The sequence below is a fragment of the Perna viridis genome, chromosome 5, assembly GCF_037379345.1.
Source record: "Perna viridis isolate PV_CMFRI_1.1 ecotype Kerala chromosome 5, ASM3737934v1, whole genome shotgun sequence".
Lineage (NCBI taxonomy): Eukaryota > Metazoa > Mollusca > Bivalvia > Mytilida > Mytilidae > Perna > Perna viridis.
The window spans coordinates 44602895-44622992 of record NC_142449.1 but is presented as its reverse complement, the minus strand read 5'-3'; the positions used below and the strand labels follow the sequence as shown (position 1 = coordinate 44622992).

Genomic DNA, 20098 nt, shown 5'->3' with positions numbered 1-20098 from the left:
GGGTCATTTTTCATTGTATTCATCGAATCTAATCATTCACTAATTATAAAAGGGACAACCCAAATAATATTTCTTAAAGGTCGCCTCTATTCTATTAGGATTTTAGCATTATTGTGTGTACATAGAAAGAAACAGAAATAAACACTTTTTGTCAAACCGTTAGGGTGTAAAATAGGTGTAAAAATATGTCGTCTAAAAAAGTAAACAAATATACATGGCCTCATAACCAGCACCATCGCTGATAATGATCATTTTGAATCACTCTAACAAATTACCAGTGGTGCAATTAATTGGCGATTTTTTTGCAGATGCGGGTCCGCGTGAGGGCTAAATGGACGTACGACCCCTTTTCAAAGAGAAAATAAAACAAAAAAGCTATTGTTATCTGCCTAATATTGTATTGAATATAACACTTTTTATGCTGAATCTCGTAATTACGCCTCCCCTTCATAAACTCGTAGACCTGCCCCTGAGGCGTAAACATTCAAACGATCTATATAAATTGATTCAGTACATGTGTACTTTGACTTCCCTGACAATGAATCGGCAAATGTGTGGTTTTTTTTTTAAAGTATCCTCTAAGTAAAACTAAGAACCCTTTCGAGAATACGTCATATTTACAACTTACACCGCTTTGAATGGCGGAATTTCTTACAGTTCCACGCATTCTCAACGAAACGATAGAGCCCGACCTCCCTTAACTAAAAATAGTTATCTAAAATCTTGGGCTATCTGACTCCTTTTTAATTTTTATTTTTAGCTCACCTGGTCTAAAAGTATATACTTTAAAAATTGTGTCGATTATGTAGACCAAGCGTAAACATGGCCGCCATTGTTGTTTTTAGACTAAAGAGTAATCTCAAGGAAACCAAGACCAAAGAGGTCAAATCACAGATTTTTACATATGATATCTAAAAACTAAAGAGATATTTGAAAATAAATGCGCCTTTCCTTCTTCAGCTTGAAGAGCTGTACAAAAGTCTCCATTGGCTGTCGGACAACCCGTTGTTTGAGTTATTGCCCTTAAAAGGCAAAAAAAAAAGAAAGTTTTTTTTGCACTTTTCAGCCTTTATCTTGAATACTTTAATAGACAAAAAGAACTTTTAATTTAAAAAAAAAAATTTTTATAATGTCCTATAAAAGTCTTTATTAGGTCAAAATGGTCTGACGACTCCTTGTTAGAATTATTTTCCTTGAAAGGCAACAAATGACAGTTTTTGTATAGTTTTCTTGTAGCAACATTACCCTATTCCAGAAGTCTGATTGTAAGAAATCTTTTGCGATACAAAAAGTCTGCGTAATACGGAAAGCTCTGGCATAACGTATGAATTGTGATATGACAACTCCATACGCAGGTAATGAAGGGATGTTGGAACAGATAAAAAGAAAGTTGACAATACGGAAAAAAAGTCATCGCGTTTTTCATATAGTTTGGTCAATATTTTTTCTTTACCATTGATCTCTAAGTGTAGGTCAAGATATGAGGCTGACTTCTTAAGTGTCTGTAGTATCCTTTACCTCAAGTTCTTTGGAGTAGATGCGATGTCAATTCCCCTACAAACTAAGATTGTTTAGCGATAATACGTCACCTATATAGCGGAAACTGAGATTAAAGGATCTAGCTAAACGATTTTCCTTATTTTGGATCAGGTCAACTATTAAGTCAGCCTAATAAGAGTGAAGGATTAAGTCAGCAAGTAGAAGGGCACAATTTGTTTCAGTTGGAATGCCGACCGTATGTTGAAAAATGCGTCTACCACACTGGACAAATATGTTGTCGATGAAAATTCAAGCATTTGGAAAAAAACTTCGGTATATTTGGAAGATGATTTGGATTTTTTTCTTACAAAATATGAGGAATCTCAAAAAAGACCTACATATTTGTATCTAGGTGTACCGTCTTTTAGGAGTAACAACGATGTATGTTTTTTAAGTCGGGTTTTTTTACCAATGCCTTGAAATGTATGATAGATAAAAAATAACTTTTAATTGATGAAATGATCTTATGATTATTTCATCAAAATTGTAGGACGACTCGTTGTTAGAGTTATTGCACTTGAAGGACAAACATTGAACCAGGTGAGCGATTCAGAATCCTGGAAGCCTCTTGTTATTTGACTGTCACTTATTTTCTATAATGTCTTTCATCTTGATTTTCCTTTTTTAGTTTTATATGTTTGGTTTGGTTTTGTTTTTCTTTATGGTTTTGTTTTTCTCCTTTGCTAGTAATGATATTTATTTTTATTATTGTTGATGATTATTCTTTATTTGTATTTTAATTCTTTTTTTTTCTTACTCACCTAATATGTGTATTCACAAGTTAGCTTAACAAAATAAAACAAAAACTATCCATAAACATTTTTTAGAAACTATTTAAGACTAACATGCTTACTGGAATATACACAAAAAAGTAATGGGAATGTATACATATTTTTATCACAGGGAAGAAAGAAAATAATTCTTATTTCAATCGTGTAAGTATTCGCGAATTAGGTACATTCATGGCTGGCTTCGTGTCCAACAAATACAGTTTTTCATCGTCCGCGGCGCGCCGCTTAGTCTTTGACTTGCTTTGTTTTCCTCTTCAGTTTGGCTTCGGTCTTTTTTATTTTTTCTTTCAATAAGTCCTCTTTTCTTTGCAGTACAGCTTCCCTCCTGGTTCGAAATTCACGCCCCATCTTCCCTGAATAGAAATTCCATAATAAGTTTTAATATACTAATACCGAACATGTGATCATCAAATTACAAAATAATACATTCAAAAAAAGGCTAGCAAAATAATAAGCTTTGTTTGAATAATTTAAGATATTATGTTAATTACGTTTGTGTTCATCAATTAACTTACCTTTTCCGTCCATGACTTTCTGTCTTCTTTCCTCGACTTTCAGTGTCTTCTCTTTTGTTTTACTTGCAACTGAAACATTTTACATCATTCAATCAACCATTTAGTAGCATTTTTATTCTATTTGAATCATATAACAGTGCGTTTTGGTTTGTTTTATAAATTGTTTTTAGATTGTTTACATAAGTATTTGTTTTATTAATTTTCTCCTGCTTTGTGATAATTTCTAAGTATATATTTTTGTGTTCGAACACAATACAGTCGCTTGCACTAATACGGATTGCTTGTTTTACCTTGAGAACTGCTGGGGTGGATTCGATTGTCGCAAGTGAGAATTGCTGGTAGTCGCCTTGGTTTCTTGGCTGTGATTTGACCATCAGGAAGGATATTAAAAGTCAAGCCTCCAGATTTGGTAACGGCTTGAATAATACCAGCTTCTTTTAACTCTTCTATGATTTCCCGGGAGGGTCTCATTTCTTCCACCGACAAATCCGCTATCCCTACTCTTCTCTGACCTCTTTTACTACCGCCACTACATAACGCGCCCATCTCTGAACTGTGACTGAATGCACTGACGAACTCGACGTTACCAAAAGCAACCGATTGTAACGTCTTACAGGGACCCCATACCATTGCATCAAAAAAGATCAGTACATGTGTGTCTGTTAGACGCTTAATCATAGGGACAATTCGTTATGGACACAGCAACTGGTTTGGGCTCAATATTGCATAAAATTTGAAATTATATCAAATATGAAGGAATCTCTGCTTTAAGGGCGCCCATCAAAGACATTTGCCTCCGACCTCTTTAACTGAATAAAAGAAAATTGTCAAAATCTAACGTGAAATAAAAAAGTTAATTTTTTGATACATTGCTTCTTTCTGTCCTTATAATTCGAAAACCGTGAAAGGTATCTGAATTCTAATTGAAAAGGACCAGCAGGGATGTTAAAGAGTAATTTTATTTCTTTTAAAACATCAAGATCGGACCAAAAATAAAAAAAAAGTTTATTTTATTTTATTTTATTTTATTTTTTGGCGTGGCCCCTTTAGTACTTTATAACTCGAAAACCGTAAGAGATATCCTAAATGGGATAAAGTAATGCGGGCAAGATAAATTAAAATTTCATACCCTTTAACTCAAAATGGTTAGTGTTAAGCCAATGATGTAAAAAAAAACGTAAAACAGTATTTCAAAAGAAACAAGTGTACAACTGAATCATCAAAATTGGATTTACAACAACCGTTTCTATCAATTCTAATGATAACACGTATTTCCCCCTTCTAGCCCCTTATTTTCAAGTGAGTAAGACTAAAACCTCCAAAAACTCCAGTACATTCCGCCATGTCACTAGGAACGATATGTTAAAATAAAAAATCCAGCCAGTGTTATTCAGGTGATCGTAAATAGATGAAAGTTAACAGATCGACACCAACAACGACAACAACACCGACGCTGCAGACAGGGTGATACCATTATACAACAAATGCAGTAGTATAAATATGCTTCTAACTGAAAGGAATGCATCAAATATTTGATCTTTGTTTCATTATTATTATTTTTTTTGCAGTATAGATATTGATTTCTAAAGAGAGTTGACACAGCTTATTGTATAAAGCCAACAACCGGCTCAAATGGTTATTGTAAAGAATAAAAACAAAGTTTCTTTTCTCATTAGAATGTCCAAATAAGGGCGATGATACTTGACATCAACTCAATTCATTAGACAGATTGATATCGATTTCCTTTCCAGTATAAATTCCAATCTCATTTGAACACAAGTATCCGTCGTCTTTAAAGGTATCGACCAGTCAGGAATTCGAATTAAGCTTTTTCTGCGAGACGGACAGAGAAAATCAATCTTAAGAGTAACTCTCGAAATTCAAAGTGTTTGTATTCTTTTCTATCGCAAATAATTCTACTTTTTATTTATTTCTTTTGCAAATTTGATTAATAAATGGCATATTTTCATAGACAGTGGGCTAATTGGGCTACCAATACTCCCTAGAATCAAACAGTTAGAAATAAATTTAAAACTTACAATAGAATCTGCAAGTACCCGGGGTTCTGAGAAACAAACAACGACTGTGTTTAACTTGAGTTTTGTCCACGGGATATAGACATTGGTTAAAAGAAGTCGTACAATTGTCAAATCTCTTTCGTTGTCTTCACTACAGTCAACGGCAATTGGACAAAGAAGCAACACAACTGAACTTGAAGATTTGTGTTAATTAACCGTGATGTAGAGTGTGACCTTATTTTGCATTTTTGAAGACTAATTTACAGGTATTCTGTATTGCACGTGAACAATGTCTTACACTGTTGGGCCATCTCTGGTTCTTCGCATGTCTTAGGTATCTTTTGAACCGCCCAAACAGTATAACACGTTCCCAGTCTTTATACAGTGTTCTCAGAATTAGTTTATGAAGTGGATTTATTTAATGAATCCGATTTGTTGCTTCATTCCAATGAGTAGTCAATAGCCATTCCTGTGTAACATTAGCACATGCACGGACTAACTAGAAAATGTTAACTTTACTTTTATTTTGCATTTTAGGATCAGGTATGTTCTTTTCTTCTGTCTGTGAAATTAACTAGTGAAAACAAATGCGATGTTTGTTTTTGTTTATGTTTTTTTATTTTTGCGAACATTGCAAACAGGATTGTAATCACATTATGAAATAATTCAAATCAAATTAGTAAGATAAATCAAGAAAATCAAGAAGTCGCATAAATAAACCGTGAGGGGTTAAATAACGACATAAATGTCCAATCCGTGGTAATACAATGATAAAATGGAGTTTCCGTGATTTTTTTTTATTCTAAAGGACTAGTTTCTTTAAAATTTTATCAGATTCAGCCCATGCGTTGGTCATGTGTTTATCACATTTTTACCACGTCTGTGGTCTAAAGAGCTTTGAAGCACGTCATATTAGAATTTAAAATATTGCATGTGCTCTATGTAACATTCCTAAATTATGAGTGATTAAAGTAACTGAAAGGGAATTCGTTTGGGAAATTCCCCACGGTAAAAGCATCGAAAAGAAACCGCCAATACTAGTAAAGACAAAGAAAATAAAAACAAGAACAGAAACAGGAAGAAGCGAAAGACTATAACTGATTACGTACAGCGGCTAATAATAATTGATTTTTTTTTTTTTTTATTTCCTCCATTTGCAGTATTGGGCACTCCTGTTCCAGAATACCAATGGCCTCTTGGAAACACTTCATTACTAACTGAAACTATGAGCAGGAACGATTTTATTATGGAACCCGCTGGAGAATGCTTCAAATTTGATAGAATGCCAGATGGTCTACCAGCAGATGCGCTTTTATTTGGACCGGAAGCAGAAGATATAAGTTATTTGAAAACCAATATTAGGGACGATTCCGAATTTAAAAATTTGTCACTTTCAATGCTGGTTTATCCAAATAGAACACCGAAGGGAACACTATTGCAGTATGTTCTTGGAACTGAAGAAAAAATCAGAATCAACTTCATCATGACCCACACCGTTGTGTCTTTTCGAGACGAATATGCGAATCCTACAGGTCTTGTAGCCGAGGAGGATTTGTTGGAAGAAAATGCATGGAATCATTTGTATATTCAAAGACAGTACGAATCGGGACGAATTAAAATTTACATCAATGGTGAGGAAAGGGTGAACACAAACGACGATTTCCAGAAAAATATACCGATGCCGACTGGTGGAACTATTTATCTTGGGAATGCGATTGCAAAGGGTGCTTCTACAGATGACCAACAGTTCGACGGATACATCGCGTGTTTCCAGATTTTTACATCGCTTGTCAAGCGATCAGAAATCAAAGACATTTGGAAGAGCTGTCGTCAAGGCAACTGGAAGTATCCACCTGATGGTAAGCGAATATCTGTCTATACCTGTGTATGTTATAAACCTAATTTTTATAGGCTACAAAAATATAAAAAAAAATATAGGATACTAATCAATAGGGAAGTGGGCCATTTGGTTGGTTGGTTGGTTTGTTTGCATGTTTTGTTTTGTTTGTTTTTTAAACTATTTTTACTCAACCTTATATTTTAAATCAAACTTTATAAAAGTAAATAATTTGCGTATTTTTTTTTATTTTCCCTCCAGAATTCTATCTCACCAATCAGAAAGGCCTGATGAATCACATTAAATGCGTTAGCAGTTCACCACCGCCTACTCCACCTCCCCCGCCAATCAAAAACCTCGCTACAAGATCCATACTCGGAAATGAAAAGAGGTGGGAGAGTTTCCGCCAACTATTCAATTGGGGTACCAGTCAACGAACTGTTGCCTATTTCAAACTAAGCGCCAATGACGCAAAGCCAGATTACCCAATGGGAGTTGTGAACGCGACTGACAGTAGTGTATGCACTCGACTGTGTATGAGAATCGAAGGCTGCAATTCGTTTGCCATGAATGAGTCAACTGAGGATTATGTGACTTGCCACGTGTACCAGTCAACAGATGGTGCTCTAATTTCTGACTCGGGATCCAAGTACTACACCATAGCAAACTCAGCGTAACAAGAACAAAAGATATTTTGATGACCAAACTTGTATTTAGAAAAAAACACGGAAGAAGTGATGTTGGAATAAAGCATAAAAATTCTGTGTCTTCTAACTGTACAGAAATACAAATGCAGTAAACAGTTTTAAAATTTCCTTCAAATGTGTTAATTTCCGTTTAGAGCATATGGGTATATCTGCGGGAATAACCAGCTCCTCATTCTTGGCCAGTCTATCTGTTATTATATGCATATGGAGCTTGGTTTTTACACACAAAACAAAATAATATTAAAAAGTCAATTTTCAGTTTGCGTACGATGTACCTATGAATTATTCTAATGTCAGGGATTGCTTTGATCTCCCAAATGAACTTGGTGAGACAGTTGATACACCGTATTCTGGTTCTTATCCAGGCCGGTTTGTACTCGAGCTTTATTACAAAACGTGGCAATTTTGACTTTCCAGTTGGAAACTTCGCCTTTCTGAATATAACACGAAGAAAACGTTGTTCATACTTTATTGTTATCATTATTACAGAATTATATGGCGCATGGTCATCACAATTTGATTGACCAATGTAAAATTTTTCTCACACATGTGACACAAGACGTATTTTACTTGCTGGAAATGCGAGTGGAGCAGGCCCTCGCGTCACAGAAACATGCATGATATGGAAAATCATGTCAGTTTCCTTGATTCTGAGGGTGCAAATAGTCAAATTACACTATCAAAATGATGTTTTTTTTTTCATGCAATGTTTCACCAACTCCCCGAATCTTACAGGGGCTGACACTTAAGTATTTTTTTTCAAGTTTCCGGTGCTGGGACCGGGACATGCATGTTTATCCTTTCGGAGCACTCAATTTCACTCCGGCTTTACCAGTGTGTTTGTACTTTTTTTCTGATAATCAGTTTTTATACATGAATCTGCATTTTATTATGTTATCTATGATTTTACGTTTTTATAATATCTATTGATTCTAATGTCCTTTTTTTTAAATCTTTTCTGGAAAAATCTACTTCATCGGTTTTTCCTTATAGGAAACGACATGGGAAAATAATCTGGAACACTAGATGCTTCACAGAACATTACTCATCAAATTATTTCAGTTTCTTCGAAGAGGTCTTACTTTCGTTGTAGTAGGTAGTAGACTTAAATAGCCAGTAAATATATTGGCTAAAAGAATTATCTTGCCAAATTGATTCATTACTGGTCTGTCACTGAGCTCCATGCATGGTGGCTAAAGTATGATTTTGTTAGAGAAATCATGTTATCTCGTTACATTTGGCGTTCAACAAAAACTTAAGGGAAACTGGTAGCCTTTGAACTAGTTGTGTAAAAGTTCTGACTTCTTGGAATTAAGACACTGTAGTAGTAGATATAAATTGCCGGTTTACCGAACGATTTATTCTTATAGCGAATCGGTTTGTCACTGGCTTCTCACCGAGCAGTCCTCGGTAATAACGGTAAAATTTCGTGAGGCAAGCCATTCTCCTCCGTAACAATTTTTTCCTGTCTTTGGAATCGATTTTTGTGTTATAATTAAGACAGTTTTTTTTAAATAAATCAATTCTGTGAAGAAGACTCATGCAATAATGATTTATTTCATATGAAAAAATAAACTTAACAAATTCTATACGAATTAAAAATACATGGTAAAATTACAAAGCACTTTACAGAGTATAAAAGTACACATTTATAGAAAACTGAGTAAGGATAAAATATGTAAAATGTAGTCTCTCTCCCTAAACCTTGTTGAAATAGCATGAGTGCAAGTCATATATGTTTACGGACTGTATAAAGAAAATTCAGTGGTAGATCCAGCGGCCGGTCTGCTGGTTGGAACCCGTCCCTTTTCTGAAAATTTGTTAATTTTGTGCAAAATTGAGTCATTATGAGCAAAATTTAATGATAGCCTGGACGTCCCCTTTCATATTCATAATTTCAAGATTAAAACGCCCTCCTTATGTTCTAGATCCGCTTCTGAGAGATAATAGTCTCTTTTATGCTATTTTTCAGGGCATGATGAGGCCTAGGTTTCAAATAAATCTCGAATTGCGATTTTCCTCAAATCCTTACCTTTTTCCTCAACCTTGAATTTCAGACAATTTGGTCGGTCGAGTTGAGGAAGGGAGATTTTTTTATGAAATCGAGCCAAGTTAGTACTTCCACGAGTAAAATGCAACACTTTCCGGTAAAAATTTGATTAAACACTGTTAGCGTTTACTGCGAGGGAGTACTAGCTGGTCATGCTCAGTAAAATGGCACGAAAGAGTCTATAACATAATATTCGTACCTTTTCGGTCATTAACACGACTAAACAAACGAAAAAAAGACCCGAAAAGTCACGATGCAGACCTGTATGGACTCGGTTATGATAGAAATAACTGTAATTGGCATGATTGACAAAAACTTTCAAAACAAAACTAGCATTTAATTGATATAGAAAAAACTTGCGTTTCTATGGGTGCAGAATTAAGTGTTTTAGGATTGAAATACAAACCGAAATTGAATTTATAACGTAAAAAAGTGTAGAATTTGCATTTTGCAAAATAAAATTAAATGTATTTATAGACTGAACGTAAGACAGTCCTTTTATAAATCTAATAAAAACAATGTAATCTTAACCTCTAAAACTTTTAATGGTTGCTACCACTTATAGAAAAGATTAAGAATATTGGCTTCTGAGAATTTTTAAAATGCGTATGACTGTTATTAAAATAAGCTATGCATTACACATACTTCTGCGTATTAAGTGCGTCATGATAAAACATATCTAATTACTAGTAAGCGACGACGATTTCCTTTAAGCCATGTCTTTCCGACTGTAAGTGTCTCTGCTAATCGGATTCAGCTGTTGAACTGAGTCTCAGAAATTTCGGGGAAAGTATATATTTAATTTCTTTACATAACATTTGTCTCTTCTTTTAACCAGATTAGGTATTCATGATAACGTGAAGTTCTGTTAAAATAATCAAAGTTTGGACCACGGCCTTATTATATCGACGCAATGTATCCTCAGATTGAGTGTACAAGTTTCAAACGTAACAAAATGTCTTCTATTGATTGGGAAAACAAGATATTTTAAGATCGTGAGCCATAGTCCAATAACTTTTCAGATCTAAACATTGCACTTGAAATCTTCCAACGTGTGTAAAGAGTCAAAATGAGAAGACATACTAGTAACCAACTTCTGCCATATATCCGCCATTGGTCTGTCCGACACCAGAACTCTGTGTTTTGTCCATATTCCTCAGACTAGCACTAGACCCATGACTTGTGACTTTGACCTTGTTTTCTTCGATGTCATCATCGAAGTAATCGCCACCATCGTCGTCTGCTTCCTGTATTTTAACATCGTTATTGTCGGCCATTTTCTTTTCTGGATAGTCCCCTTGTTCAGGGTCCGGATAAACGCCATCTGGATCCACTTTGCCTGCCTTACCACATGTCTTACCCTTACAACAAGACCAGAAACAGCAGCATTTTGTGCAACAAATTGAGCAACATTTCTTGCAGCACGTAAAAACACAGACAAGGGTCCAGAGACCGACACATCCGCCGATGAATGCAATGCCGACACCAACCATACCACCCATGCCAAGAGCAATGATACTACCAATCAGTTTTTCAAAGACTGAAATCAATAGAAAATTTTTTTTTATTGTAATCTACAACGAATGGATGCATTTTTATAGAAGAAAACCTCTTTATATTGCGTTCACACGTATATAAATACGTTTTCTGATACATTTCGGATAAAACGTTTTAGTTTGAAACGTTCCAGAAAACGTTTGTGTTCATGAACACGAAATTTCAGGAACGTATTCGAAAAAAATTAAAAAAGGTTACGTTTAAAAAGTTTAATGATAACATGTTTTTGTACATGGAAGCGCCTATTGCGAGTATAGTACTTAAATTGCCACCCTTAAGAACGCATATACATGTATGTGAAATTATCTCTAACCAAATTCATTAAGTTTATTTTTCTTAGTTCATCGTTACTTTTGGGAATATTTACGGTTAGGTCTTTTTGGTTCAAAATGTGACATATCGCCCATTATAGTAAGGATCATCCACCCAAGTCAGGGTTTTGAGTCCATCTTCGCACCCTCAAACGTTTGAGGAAGCTTAGGTGGACTCAAAACCCTGATTTGGGAGGATGAGTAAGGATATTATAATCCAAATGTTCACTATTTTCGTTCAGTCGTGTCGGTTTTAAGAAACGTTACCGATCGTTTATCCCAGACAAGGTAGCAAATTCTCAGAATAAAAGATCATCCACATTTTTCTTGTTTATTTTTGTTTTGTTTTGTTCATTTCTAATTCGTTTTTCTTATCGTCAATGCAAATATTTTACTTTCAGTTCTACGTTATTCGCGTTAGAAACGATATACATGTACTCACAAGAACAATCACTTTCATCGAGGTTGTCGTCGCAGTGTCGTGTGCCGTCACATTTCAGACGGTCGTCGATACACAGGTCTTCCTGGGTACAATGAAACTCGTCAGATTGACAGGGACCTGTTAGACAAAAGCTCATAGATACAATTACATGTAAGAATGGCGAGAAGTGTTACTATTTAAGATTTTCGTTAAGTTCATGAGCATCAAAATTGTAGCTACAAATGTAGTACCTAATGGATTCGCTCGGGTATCAAATGGTCGAATTTTTTAAAATTATTTCATTCGCTGTACTTTTAGGTCACGCTGTATTTTATATTTTAGTTGAATAATGAAATGAAAGTACATTTACTATTGTATATTGGATCGAGTTAAGTTCCAGTGGTTTCATTTACACGCACTTTTTCTGATGATATATATTCAAATATAGCAACACAAATGTAGATAATCTATTGATACGAAGGTTGAACTCGTTGTTCAGACAGGAGGGCTTGCTATAAGTGGATTTTCAGTTTAAGAATGTGAAATTATTGTAAAAGTTCTTATTTTTTAATCTTTGTTTCAAAGTCAAGATTGAATTAAAAGTAATGTGTTGATCTACGAGTACCAAAGGCGAATCCACGATATTTCAGACGAGAGAGCTCTATAGGAAAATATATTGGCTTTAAAACGAAAATGTGAACTGGAGGACGGTGACTTCCATTTTAAAATCTGCCTACCAAGCATATATAAGTTAATTATCATGACCCAATAACTAACACCAAAAACCAATTTGGTGCAAAAGTTCTTATTCTTAAATCTTTGTTTCAAATCACGATTGGATTGTATTAAAATGAATAAGTGATTGAATTCAAACGAAACCACTTCTTATCTTAATAGCATTAATTCTCATTCGTTGCTAAATCCATGTACCTAGGGTTCACGGTCTGAGAAATTGAACCAGACTGGACTTTACCCAGGATTTGAACCCGACAAAAGATTATAAAAGACCGATCCTATATGTTATTTGGCATTAGAAAAAAAAATACTTAAGTATTCTTCCTCATTAATTATTTTTGGTGCAAAGCCAGGGTCGATAAGTAGACCTAGTATTTAACGTTGCATAATGTGCCCTAAATTATGATTAACTATCCACTGGTTTGACTAATGATCAGAAGATCTTGTGAGCATTGGTGCCATTTTTACTGTTTCTACCGCTTTCATGTAGTTACTGTACACACCTTATAAACTACATCTTTATACATCAATTTAGAATAATAAAATATTTCTTGAATAAAAATTGGAGGGATCCACTGACATCCGTGCCTCCGAATGAACACAATATAAATGAAAAGTTCCTTACGATTCTCCACCGAAACTTTGGTTTAATAAATATGCGACTTTCTGCAGAACGCATAACCTGTCAGAATTTACGTTAGGAAATAAGCTAACAACCATTTTTATGGGAGGACGGACTTTTTTAAACAAACTGAAATTATTCCAAATTTAGCTATTTTTTTTTATTTTTAAGCCTTGGACGACAAAAATTATGATTGAATATAATTACTTTTCAATGTAGATTTAAAAAAAAAATTAACGCAAATTGGGTCTTCTCTTCACTTTCGTAGGTACAGTGATTCACTTTGACTTTTATTAGGGCCTTCACTCTCGTAAGTACACTGATTCACTTAGTCAGACTTTTATTAGGGCCTTCACTTGCGTAAGTACGCTCACTTTAGACTTATTTTAGGGCCTTCAGTTTTGTAAGTACACTGACTCACTTAATCAGACTTAATTTAGGGCGTTCAGATTCGTACTAAGTACACTCACTCACTTAGGCAGACTTATTTTAGGGCCTTAACTTTTGTAGGTACACTGACTCACTTAGTCAAACTTTCATTGGGTCCTCCATTTTCGTTTACTGTACAGTGACTCGCATACTTAGTAGTCAGACAAACGCCAAAATAATAACTAAATAAATCATACTTTCATTGCGACCTGCGCATGCATTCGCAAATACATCGACTCCCATAATCTGATTTACACCAAAGTTTGACTCGAGCAGTTAAACTACCGATGGAAACCGTTTTATAGTACAACGTGGATACAAATGTAATTGTCAATTTGAATCAGAAATTCGACTTATATGGCGAATCCACAAGTATAAGAGGTTTTAAAGGAAGCCTTTGACCCCATTTTTCACCCTCCGTCTTGGATTTGGGTTGGCATGCTATCTATTTGAAATTTATGCAGTTATCTTACTAGGTTCTGTTCTGGTAGCTCTTAACCGGAATCCATCTCCTGATCCACTGGAATCGACATGGAAAACCAGTGTTAAATACCGCTGACTCGGCATGGTAAAATTGACATTGCTACCCAAGTTGCCGCAGAAGGTTGCAATCAAGTTTGACGGATCAATGCCAGCCATATCTGAATTGTAAAGTTTCAAGTAGTCCTTCGTGCAACCAGTTGAGTACTCGAGGTCAAAGTAGATCCATTCTACTTTAAATCTGCAGGTAAATAAAATGGATGCCGTTATTAGAATTTGCATGATTCTTACAAAGACTGATACTTAAACTCTAATGATTTAGTTACAAGTATTCTTGTTGTTTTTTTCATAGAACGTTGGATTATAATTAACTGGATGGGTAGCTTTTTTCAGAATGAATGTTTAAAACACAATGAAGTAACGGTTGGAATGACGTTAAGGCCCATACTTGCATGGTCTTGCTTTGTGTCAAAACATTGTTCACGAGAAAACGTCTGTCAAAAGAATCCGATATAATTATACCAGAACTTACAAAGCACCTCCCATTTTTCCTGCATCAAGAGTCATCATGCAGTCCTTGTTTGGACCATAATCGAACCATTTTAGGGGATTTATATGACTGTTTACATACAGACTGGCATCTTCAACGACATCACCGCAACTGCCGCCGAATGCATCACTTGTGTTGGGATTCATATAATCTATGAACAATAAAATAACAAATTTGTAACAAAAACAAAAACGAACAAACAAATTAGAAATCAAGGTCGCACTGTCATTGAACGTTTGTATGGAATGCTGGGAGATTTTCACTACATATCGACGGTTATATTACATACTACTTTCTTTGAATTTTACGGCATTAAAAAAATTGTGAGACTGACGACTGTTCTGTATTGTTCTTTTGTGTGGAATTTATTTTAATCGAATTTATTTTAATCGTAAAGAGGAATCAAGGGAACCAAGATTCTATCAGAAATCAAAAGAATGTAATCCAGGGACAAGGATCAGACATGGAAAACTGACACACATAACATAAAATAACCAAAATAGTATATGCAAAGTTACAAAAGTAAATGAGCAACTTGGACTCCACTGAAAACTGGGAGCATGGACCAGGTGCACCGGTAGGGTGGGCGTCTTCTGCTTTTCAAGGAACACCCGCAAAGTAACGCCAATACTTTATTCAAAAACCACAAAAAAAAAGTGCACATAATAGCTGTGGAGTAAAAAAATACTCAAAACAAGGCATCCTTTTGAATGTTGCTAAATTACTTGAGATATCCAAAATATGATCGAGGGACCTCTTCGATAAGGATCGAATATGACGCCTACCGAAACTCTTCCGCAGATGCATTTCCAAGACAGTAGAGAAACGCTCACAGACGTGGGGTCTGGGAGTAGGCCATAGCGTTTACGCAGCGTCCAAGCCGCTAGTAGGATACACTCAGACCAAGGTCTAATTCGGTCAGGTATCCCGAAGGCAGGACTCCACCACAAATTCTAGTTGGTTCTCAGGCGCGTAGCTGCCATAAGCAAAAAAGATTTTGCCAACACTTAATTTTGCCATTTTTTTTAGATAAAATACATAAAGGAGAGGCATAAATGATGACCTTAGACCCCCTGCCGTAATTTTGCCTACACTTCAATTTGGCCTCAGCTACGCGCCTGGTTCTACTAACCTACTAACATCGACCGTGAAAGACATGTATTGGCATTCAAGGTCGTTACTCCCCAAATCATCATCACACCAAAAGATATGAAACCAGTTCGTTCACTCTTCTCCACAGACCTATTATCGCCTCCTGATTCACGGAGTATCATCTCGCTAGATTATAGGAGACATAAAGCTTTGAGAGAGCTAATATACCCTCCTCGTAGAATTGGGTCGTAGAATTATTCAAGAGCTTATATCTTATTTCCTTTTAGAAATACGATGCTCTTCGGAATAAGAAGAATTGACCATGTTTCTGGATTTATACATATTTTACCATTTGTGCCATAGTAAACTTCGCTAAATCTTAATCATAAGTAATGTGGTTTAAGCAGAGGCGATTTTTCGTTTATGTCAAACTCCTTAAATGCTTTCTTTTTAATTAAAACTTATTCGAAGTTGATATCTTTCTATTCTCAAATATGTATTTGTTGAAGATTGGGTCATTTCCAGATTATTTGATCATCGTATCATCTTTATTCGGAAATGCTATTCCCGGTACTTTCAATCGAATTGAAACTTATTTTTTAAAAAAAGATTGAGAACTGAACTCTTTCTCAAAAGTGTGTGCGGTTACAATGCCACAGAACAAAAGTTTATCTATTATAGATGTTCCAAATGAAATATAGATATAATTTATAATATTTGTTCTGAAGGGCGGAACAAATATGCGAGGAATATCTCTTATATGGAATAAATAATACGCGACATATCTGTTATACGGAACAAATAATACGAGAAAAATTTGTTATACGGAACAAAAAATATACGTCAACACTAACAAACGCTTTCAAAATTGGTGACGAACTCTGTATCAAACTTTCCTAATATACTCACAGTCAGCTATCAGATAAAATCCCACAACTGATGTTACAGAAATAGCTAGGAGGAACAGTTGCAGATACTTTTCATCAATTTTCATTTTGATTTCGAGTTCCGTGCTTCGCTCGGACAATTGAAGATGTTGCGATTACGATGCCGTCTCCCGTAATGAAGAACTTTTCTGACATAAGACAGGCCCTAATCTTTCACACGTAACGATATCAAAGCTTATTAAAAGTTATTTTAATTTCTTATTGATATTATTTCGCGCATTGTACTTTTTTCAATTATAAAACATAAGCAGTTTAAAAATGACCCATATATCATAAAGAGTGGCCCAATATTATTGTACTGTTACCTTCTGTTAAAACAAAGGTAAGTAGATTATGGTAGACTACTGTCCCAAGAATTTTTATATGAGGTCGAATGGTCACGGTTAGCCATGGTGAAGTTCAAAACAATTAAACACAGAATGTAGAGATCATTGTCAGCCTTGGTTATATTTACCAAAAAAAATTCTATATGTGCCTTTTCTTTTACGTCGTAACTTCTTATAAAAGAAAGGTTAAATTATACACAAGATACAATTTTGTAGTTTATCTTATACGTAAGTTCAGGATAGTTCTCGAATAGCGTTTTGTATATTATACACGTATTTCGTCAAGCTCCACGCAGCGGCAGACGATCCATTCCTCTTTTACAAGAATGAATTTCGAACGTCAGACGATGTTCGATATTTCGTGTTATTGTACTTTTTATTATTTCTAATATTTACAGGTGGTGTGATTTCTTCTGTTTTACCCGAATGCTAACCAAGCTTTATACTATACAAATATTTGATGCCCTTTATTTGTACAGTAGAAAGCTTAGTTGCAGGATAAATATATTTCTGATATTCATTAGTTTTATTAGCATTTCCAGGACTAAACGACAAGGAAAAGATCGAACAGTCACATTAAATAAAAACGGAAAAAACAAAAAACAAAAACAAACAAACAAACAAACAAAAAGTAAAACAAACAAACAAACAAACAAAAAGCGTACAATTAAAATAAAAAAAGGTTTATGAGTCTAATTAGTTATTACCAAATGTTTGACACAAGTTATTTTACGATAAAAAATGATAAGACGTCGTGCACAATGGCAAAGCCAATAATGTTTAATATTAGAGTTATTGCAATTCTGGGATTTGATTTAATTAGGTGCTGCGGTCCAGCGTGTTGTGTCACTTTTCACTTTAGTACTGAGATGAGGTGTCTGCATTTTTTTTTTGCGCGGTGGTGGTTACAGCATCACGTGGAACTGACCGAGTCGATTTATTATTTTTTTTGCGAATTTCTTATTCACATTGGAAATCATTTAAACAGAAGTATTTTTTTATATTTACTGATTATCTCCCTGATGTCGTCTTTATCATTCTCGGTCTTCCATTAATAAAATGATTGTTTTTTTTTAAATAAAGACGGAATGTTCCAATCCCTTCCATTGTGAAAATTTTTTTTAATCATCAGAGCGACAGCGTCGTCAACTTTTTCAGAACTTTTCCTTTCTTTGGTGTTGTATTATATTAACACCGAATTCAACAGAGTGTCGAATTTTGATTTTGTCATAAATGTTTTGTCAGCCATCTTCACAGGATCCTTGAAATGGAACGATTTGACAAGTAATAATTATTTTTTTCAGCAAACACGAGCCGGTATAACGAGACAGACACTTTCAATTGGTAAAAACTTCTTCGTTATTCTCCCGTCTGTCCCTCAAACCAATACTTTCCGAAACTGAAGTCATGGAGTAATTCTTATTGGAAAGTCTATAATTTGCCCGTGGCCATGCGAGTCTATTTTGTAATACCATGATTCTGTCATTGGTAGTTTAAGGAATTCTTTTTTAGACGGTACTAAGACTGATTCTTCAGTCTCAAAACAGTAACGGTAAATATCTAAATAGCCTAACAGGAACAGTGACATCTATTTCCAGGCTTCAGTCTCTGCTGGAAAACTACTCCGAGTACCTGTGCAGCTGCTTTTAAACGAACTTGGTCTAAATTTGGTGGTATAAATTCGGACAGCGACTTTTGGTCTAAATGGTCTTTTGGTTGCCACGATGCTTCAGTTCTAAACTAAATAAAGGTCTTGCTAACAGAAAGGTTTGTTTAAATAAAAACATTTAAAATATACATGTAATTGATGTAGTTAATTAAAATTTATATGAAATAATAAAACAAATGCACCGAGAAGACCATGAAATATTTCATAGTTTTAAATATTTACTTACTCTTCTATAAATCTTCAACCTTTTCATCTAAAAAAAATTACATACCCTTTTTTCTCCATCTATATGATGTACAATTCGAAAAGCCAATTTCTCGATCCTTATGGAGTACGTAGATTTATATTACCAGTGCATATATTTATTTTATACTCTTTCGCTAAGCAAGGTTTGATAACGGTATATATATAACTATTGCACCATAAGCACATAATAGGCCACAGGGTCATTTATTAATAAATAGTTATTTAATCACAGAGATTTTCCTCTTCTCGACAATAGTATTGGGTGCAGTTCCAGACATTTTCATCAAAGTACCCCCCCCCCCCCCCCCAACAAAAAAAAATACATATATATATAATAATAATAATAATAATAATAATAATAATAATAATAATAATAATAACAATTGCTAAAAAAACGTTTGTTTGTCCCGGTCATCTATTGAACATTCCCATAGTTCTGCCACGGTGTAAGTGTAAATATACATGCACATTAATTATTTCCATACGATTGTTTTACGCATAAATGCTTTATTCATTTTGGATTAATTTGTTATACGCAGAAATGGTCGTGGCTTGTAATTAAAAAAAAAATTATTATTAATTTGTACTTCTTAACTATACGTAATAAAATACAAAATAAAAAGAAATCATATTCAATTGAATAAGAGAGCAGATTGAATGCACAATTTGAAGACTTTTTGATATTATAGCAGCAGCCAACCGAAGGTACTTGCATTCTATTCATGAATCTAACATCATGCCACATAAGGTTATTTTCAAAGTAAGGATGTAAACATTTTTTCGCTTTTACTTATTACAATGTAATAATTTGGGCTGTCCCTCGAAACCCAATTTACACTATTTAAATTGTCAGATTTTGAGGGCCTTTATAGCTTGCTTAAATGTATGTAACTGATTTTGCCCATCTCGAAGACCGTGTGGTTAATTACATGTAGAAGTTTCCCAATTGTTCGTTGCTTGGCTGTCGCATTGCCAATCATATACCGCATCTACTATAGTTATATGTAAGTAAAACTCGTATTGATACATCTGAGCGTTTTTGTTTTAAACAAATGTACAACTTATAAAGTTGAGAATGAGCGTCAGCTCCTTCAACATAACAACTTGAGGGATGATCTCATTCAGTATATTTCTACCACTTGTCTTAGATGAATATTCAATTTTTTTTCTGGCTATTAACACAAGAAAACTTGCCTATTATGGAGAAAATCGATGAACTTATCAGTTGCTTCTTTGACTTAAGTAGAACAGGTCTT

At 34.6% G+C, this 20098-nt stretch overlaps 3 protein-coding genes across 3 annotated transcripts; 1 reads left to right on the top strand and 2 right to left on the bottom strand.

The window, feature by feature from the left end:
- Positions 1 to 1960: 1960 nt before the first annotated feature.
- LOC148617879 (uncharacterized) lies at positions 1961 to 3530 on the bottom strand. Its single transcript, XM_088581655.1, has 3 exons — positions 3136 to 3530; positions 2846 to 2914; positions 1961 to 2683 (listed from the first exon to the last, which is right to left on the bottom strand). Exons 1-3 carry the CDS (start codon positions 3521 to 3523, stop codon positions 2556 to 2558), a joined length of 585 nt encoding a protein of 194 aa, XP_088437781.1. The 5' UTR covers positions 3524 to 3530; the 3' UTR covers positions 1961 to 2555.
- A 2473-nt stretch (positions 3531 to 6003) lies between these two features.
- Positions 6004 to 7783, top strand: LOC148617878 (uncharacterized). The gene is made up of 2 exons (XM_088581657.1): positions 6004 to 6722; positions 6962 to 7783. Exons 1-2 carry the CDS (start codon positions 6089 to 6091, stop codon positions 7375 to 7377), a joined length of 1050 nt encoding a protein of 349 aa, XP_088437783.1. The 5' UTR covers positions 6004 to 6088; the 3' UTR covers positions 7378 to 7783.
- Positions 7784 to 9045: 1262 nt separating this feature from the next.
- On the bottom strand, positions 9046 to 14708 carry LOC148617877 (uncharacterized). The gene is made up of 4 exons (XM_088581654.1): positions 14545 to 14708; positions 14006 to 14253; positions 11768 to 11884; positions 9046 to 10997 (listed from the first exon to the last, which is right to left on the bottom strand). Exons 1-4 carry the CDS (start codon positions 14706 to 14708, stop codon positions 10540 to 10542), a joined length of 987 nt encoding a protein of 328 aa, XP_088437780.1. The 3' UTR covers positions 9046 to 10539.
- Between the last annotated feature and the right edge of the window lie 5390 nt (positions 14709 to 20098).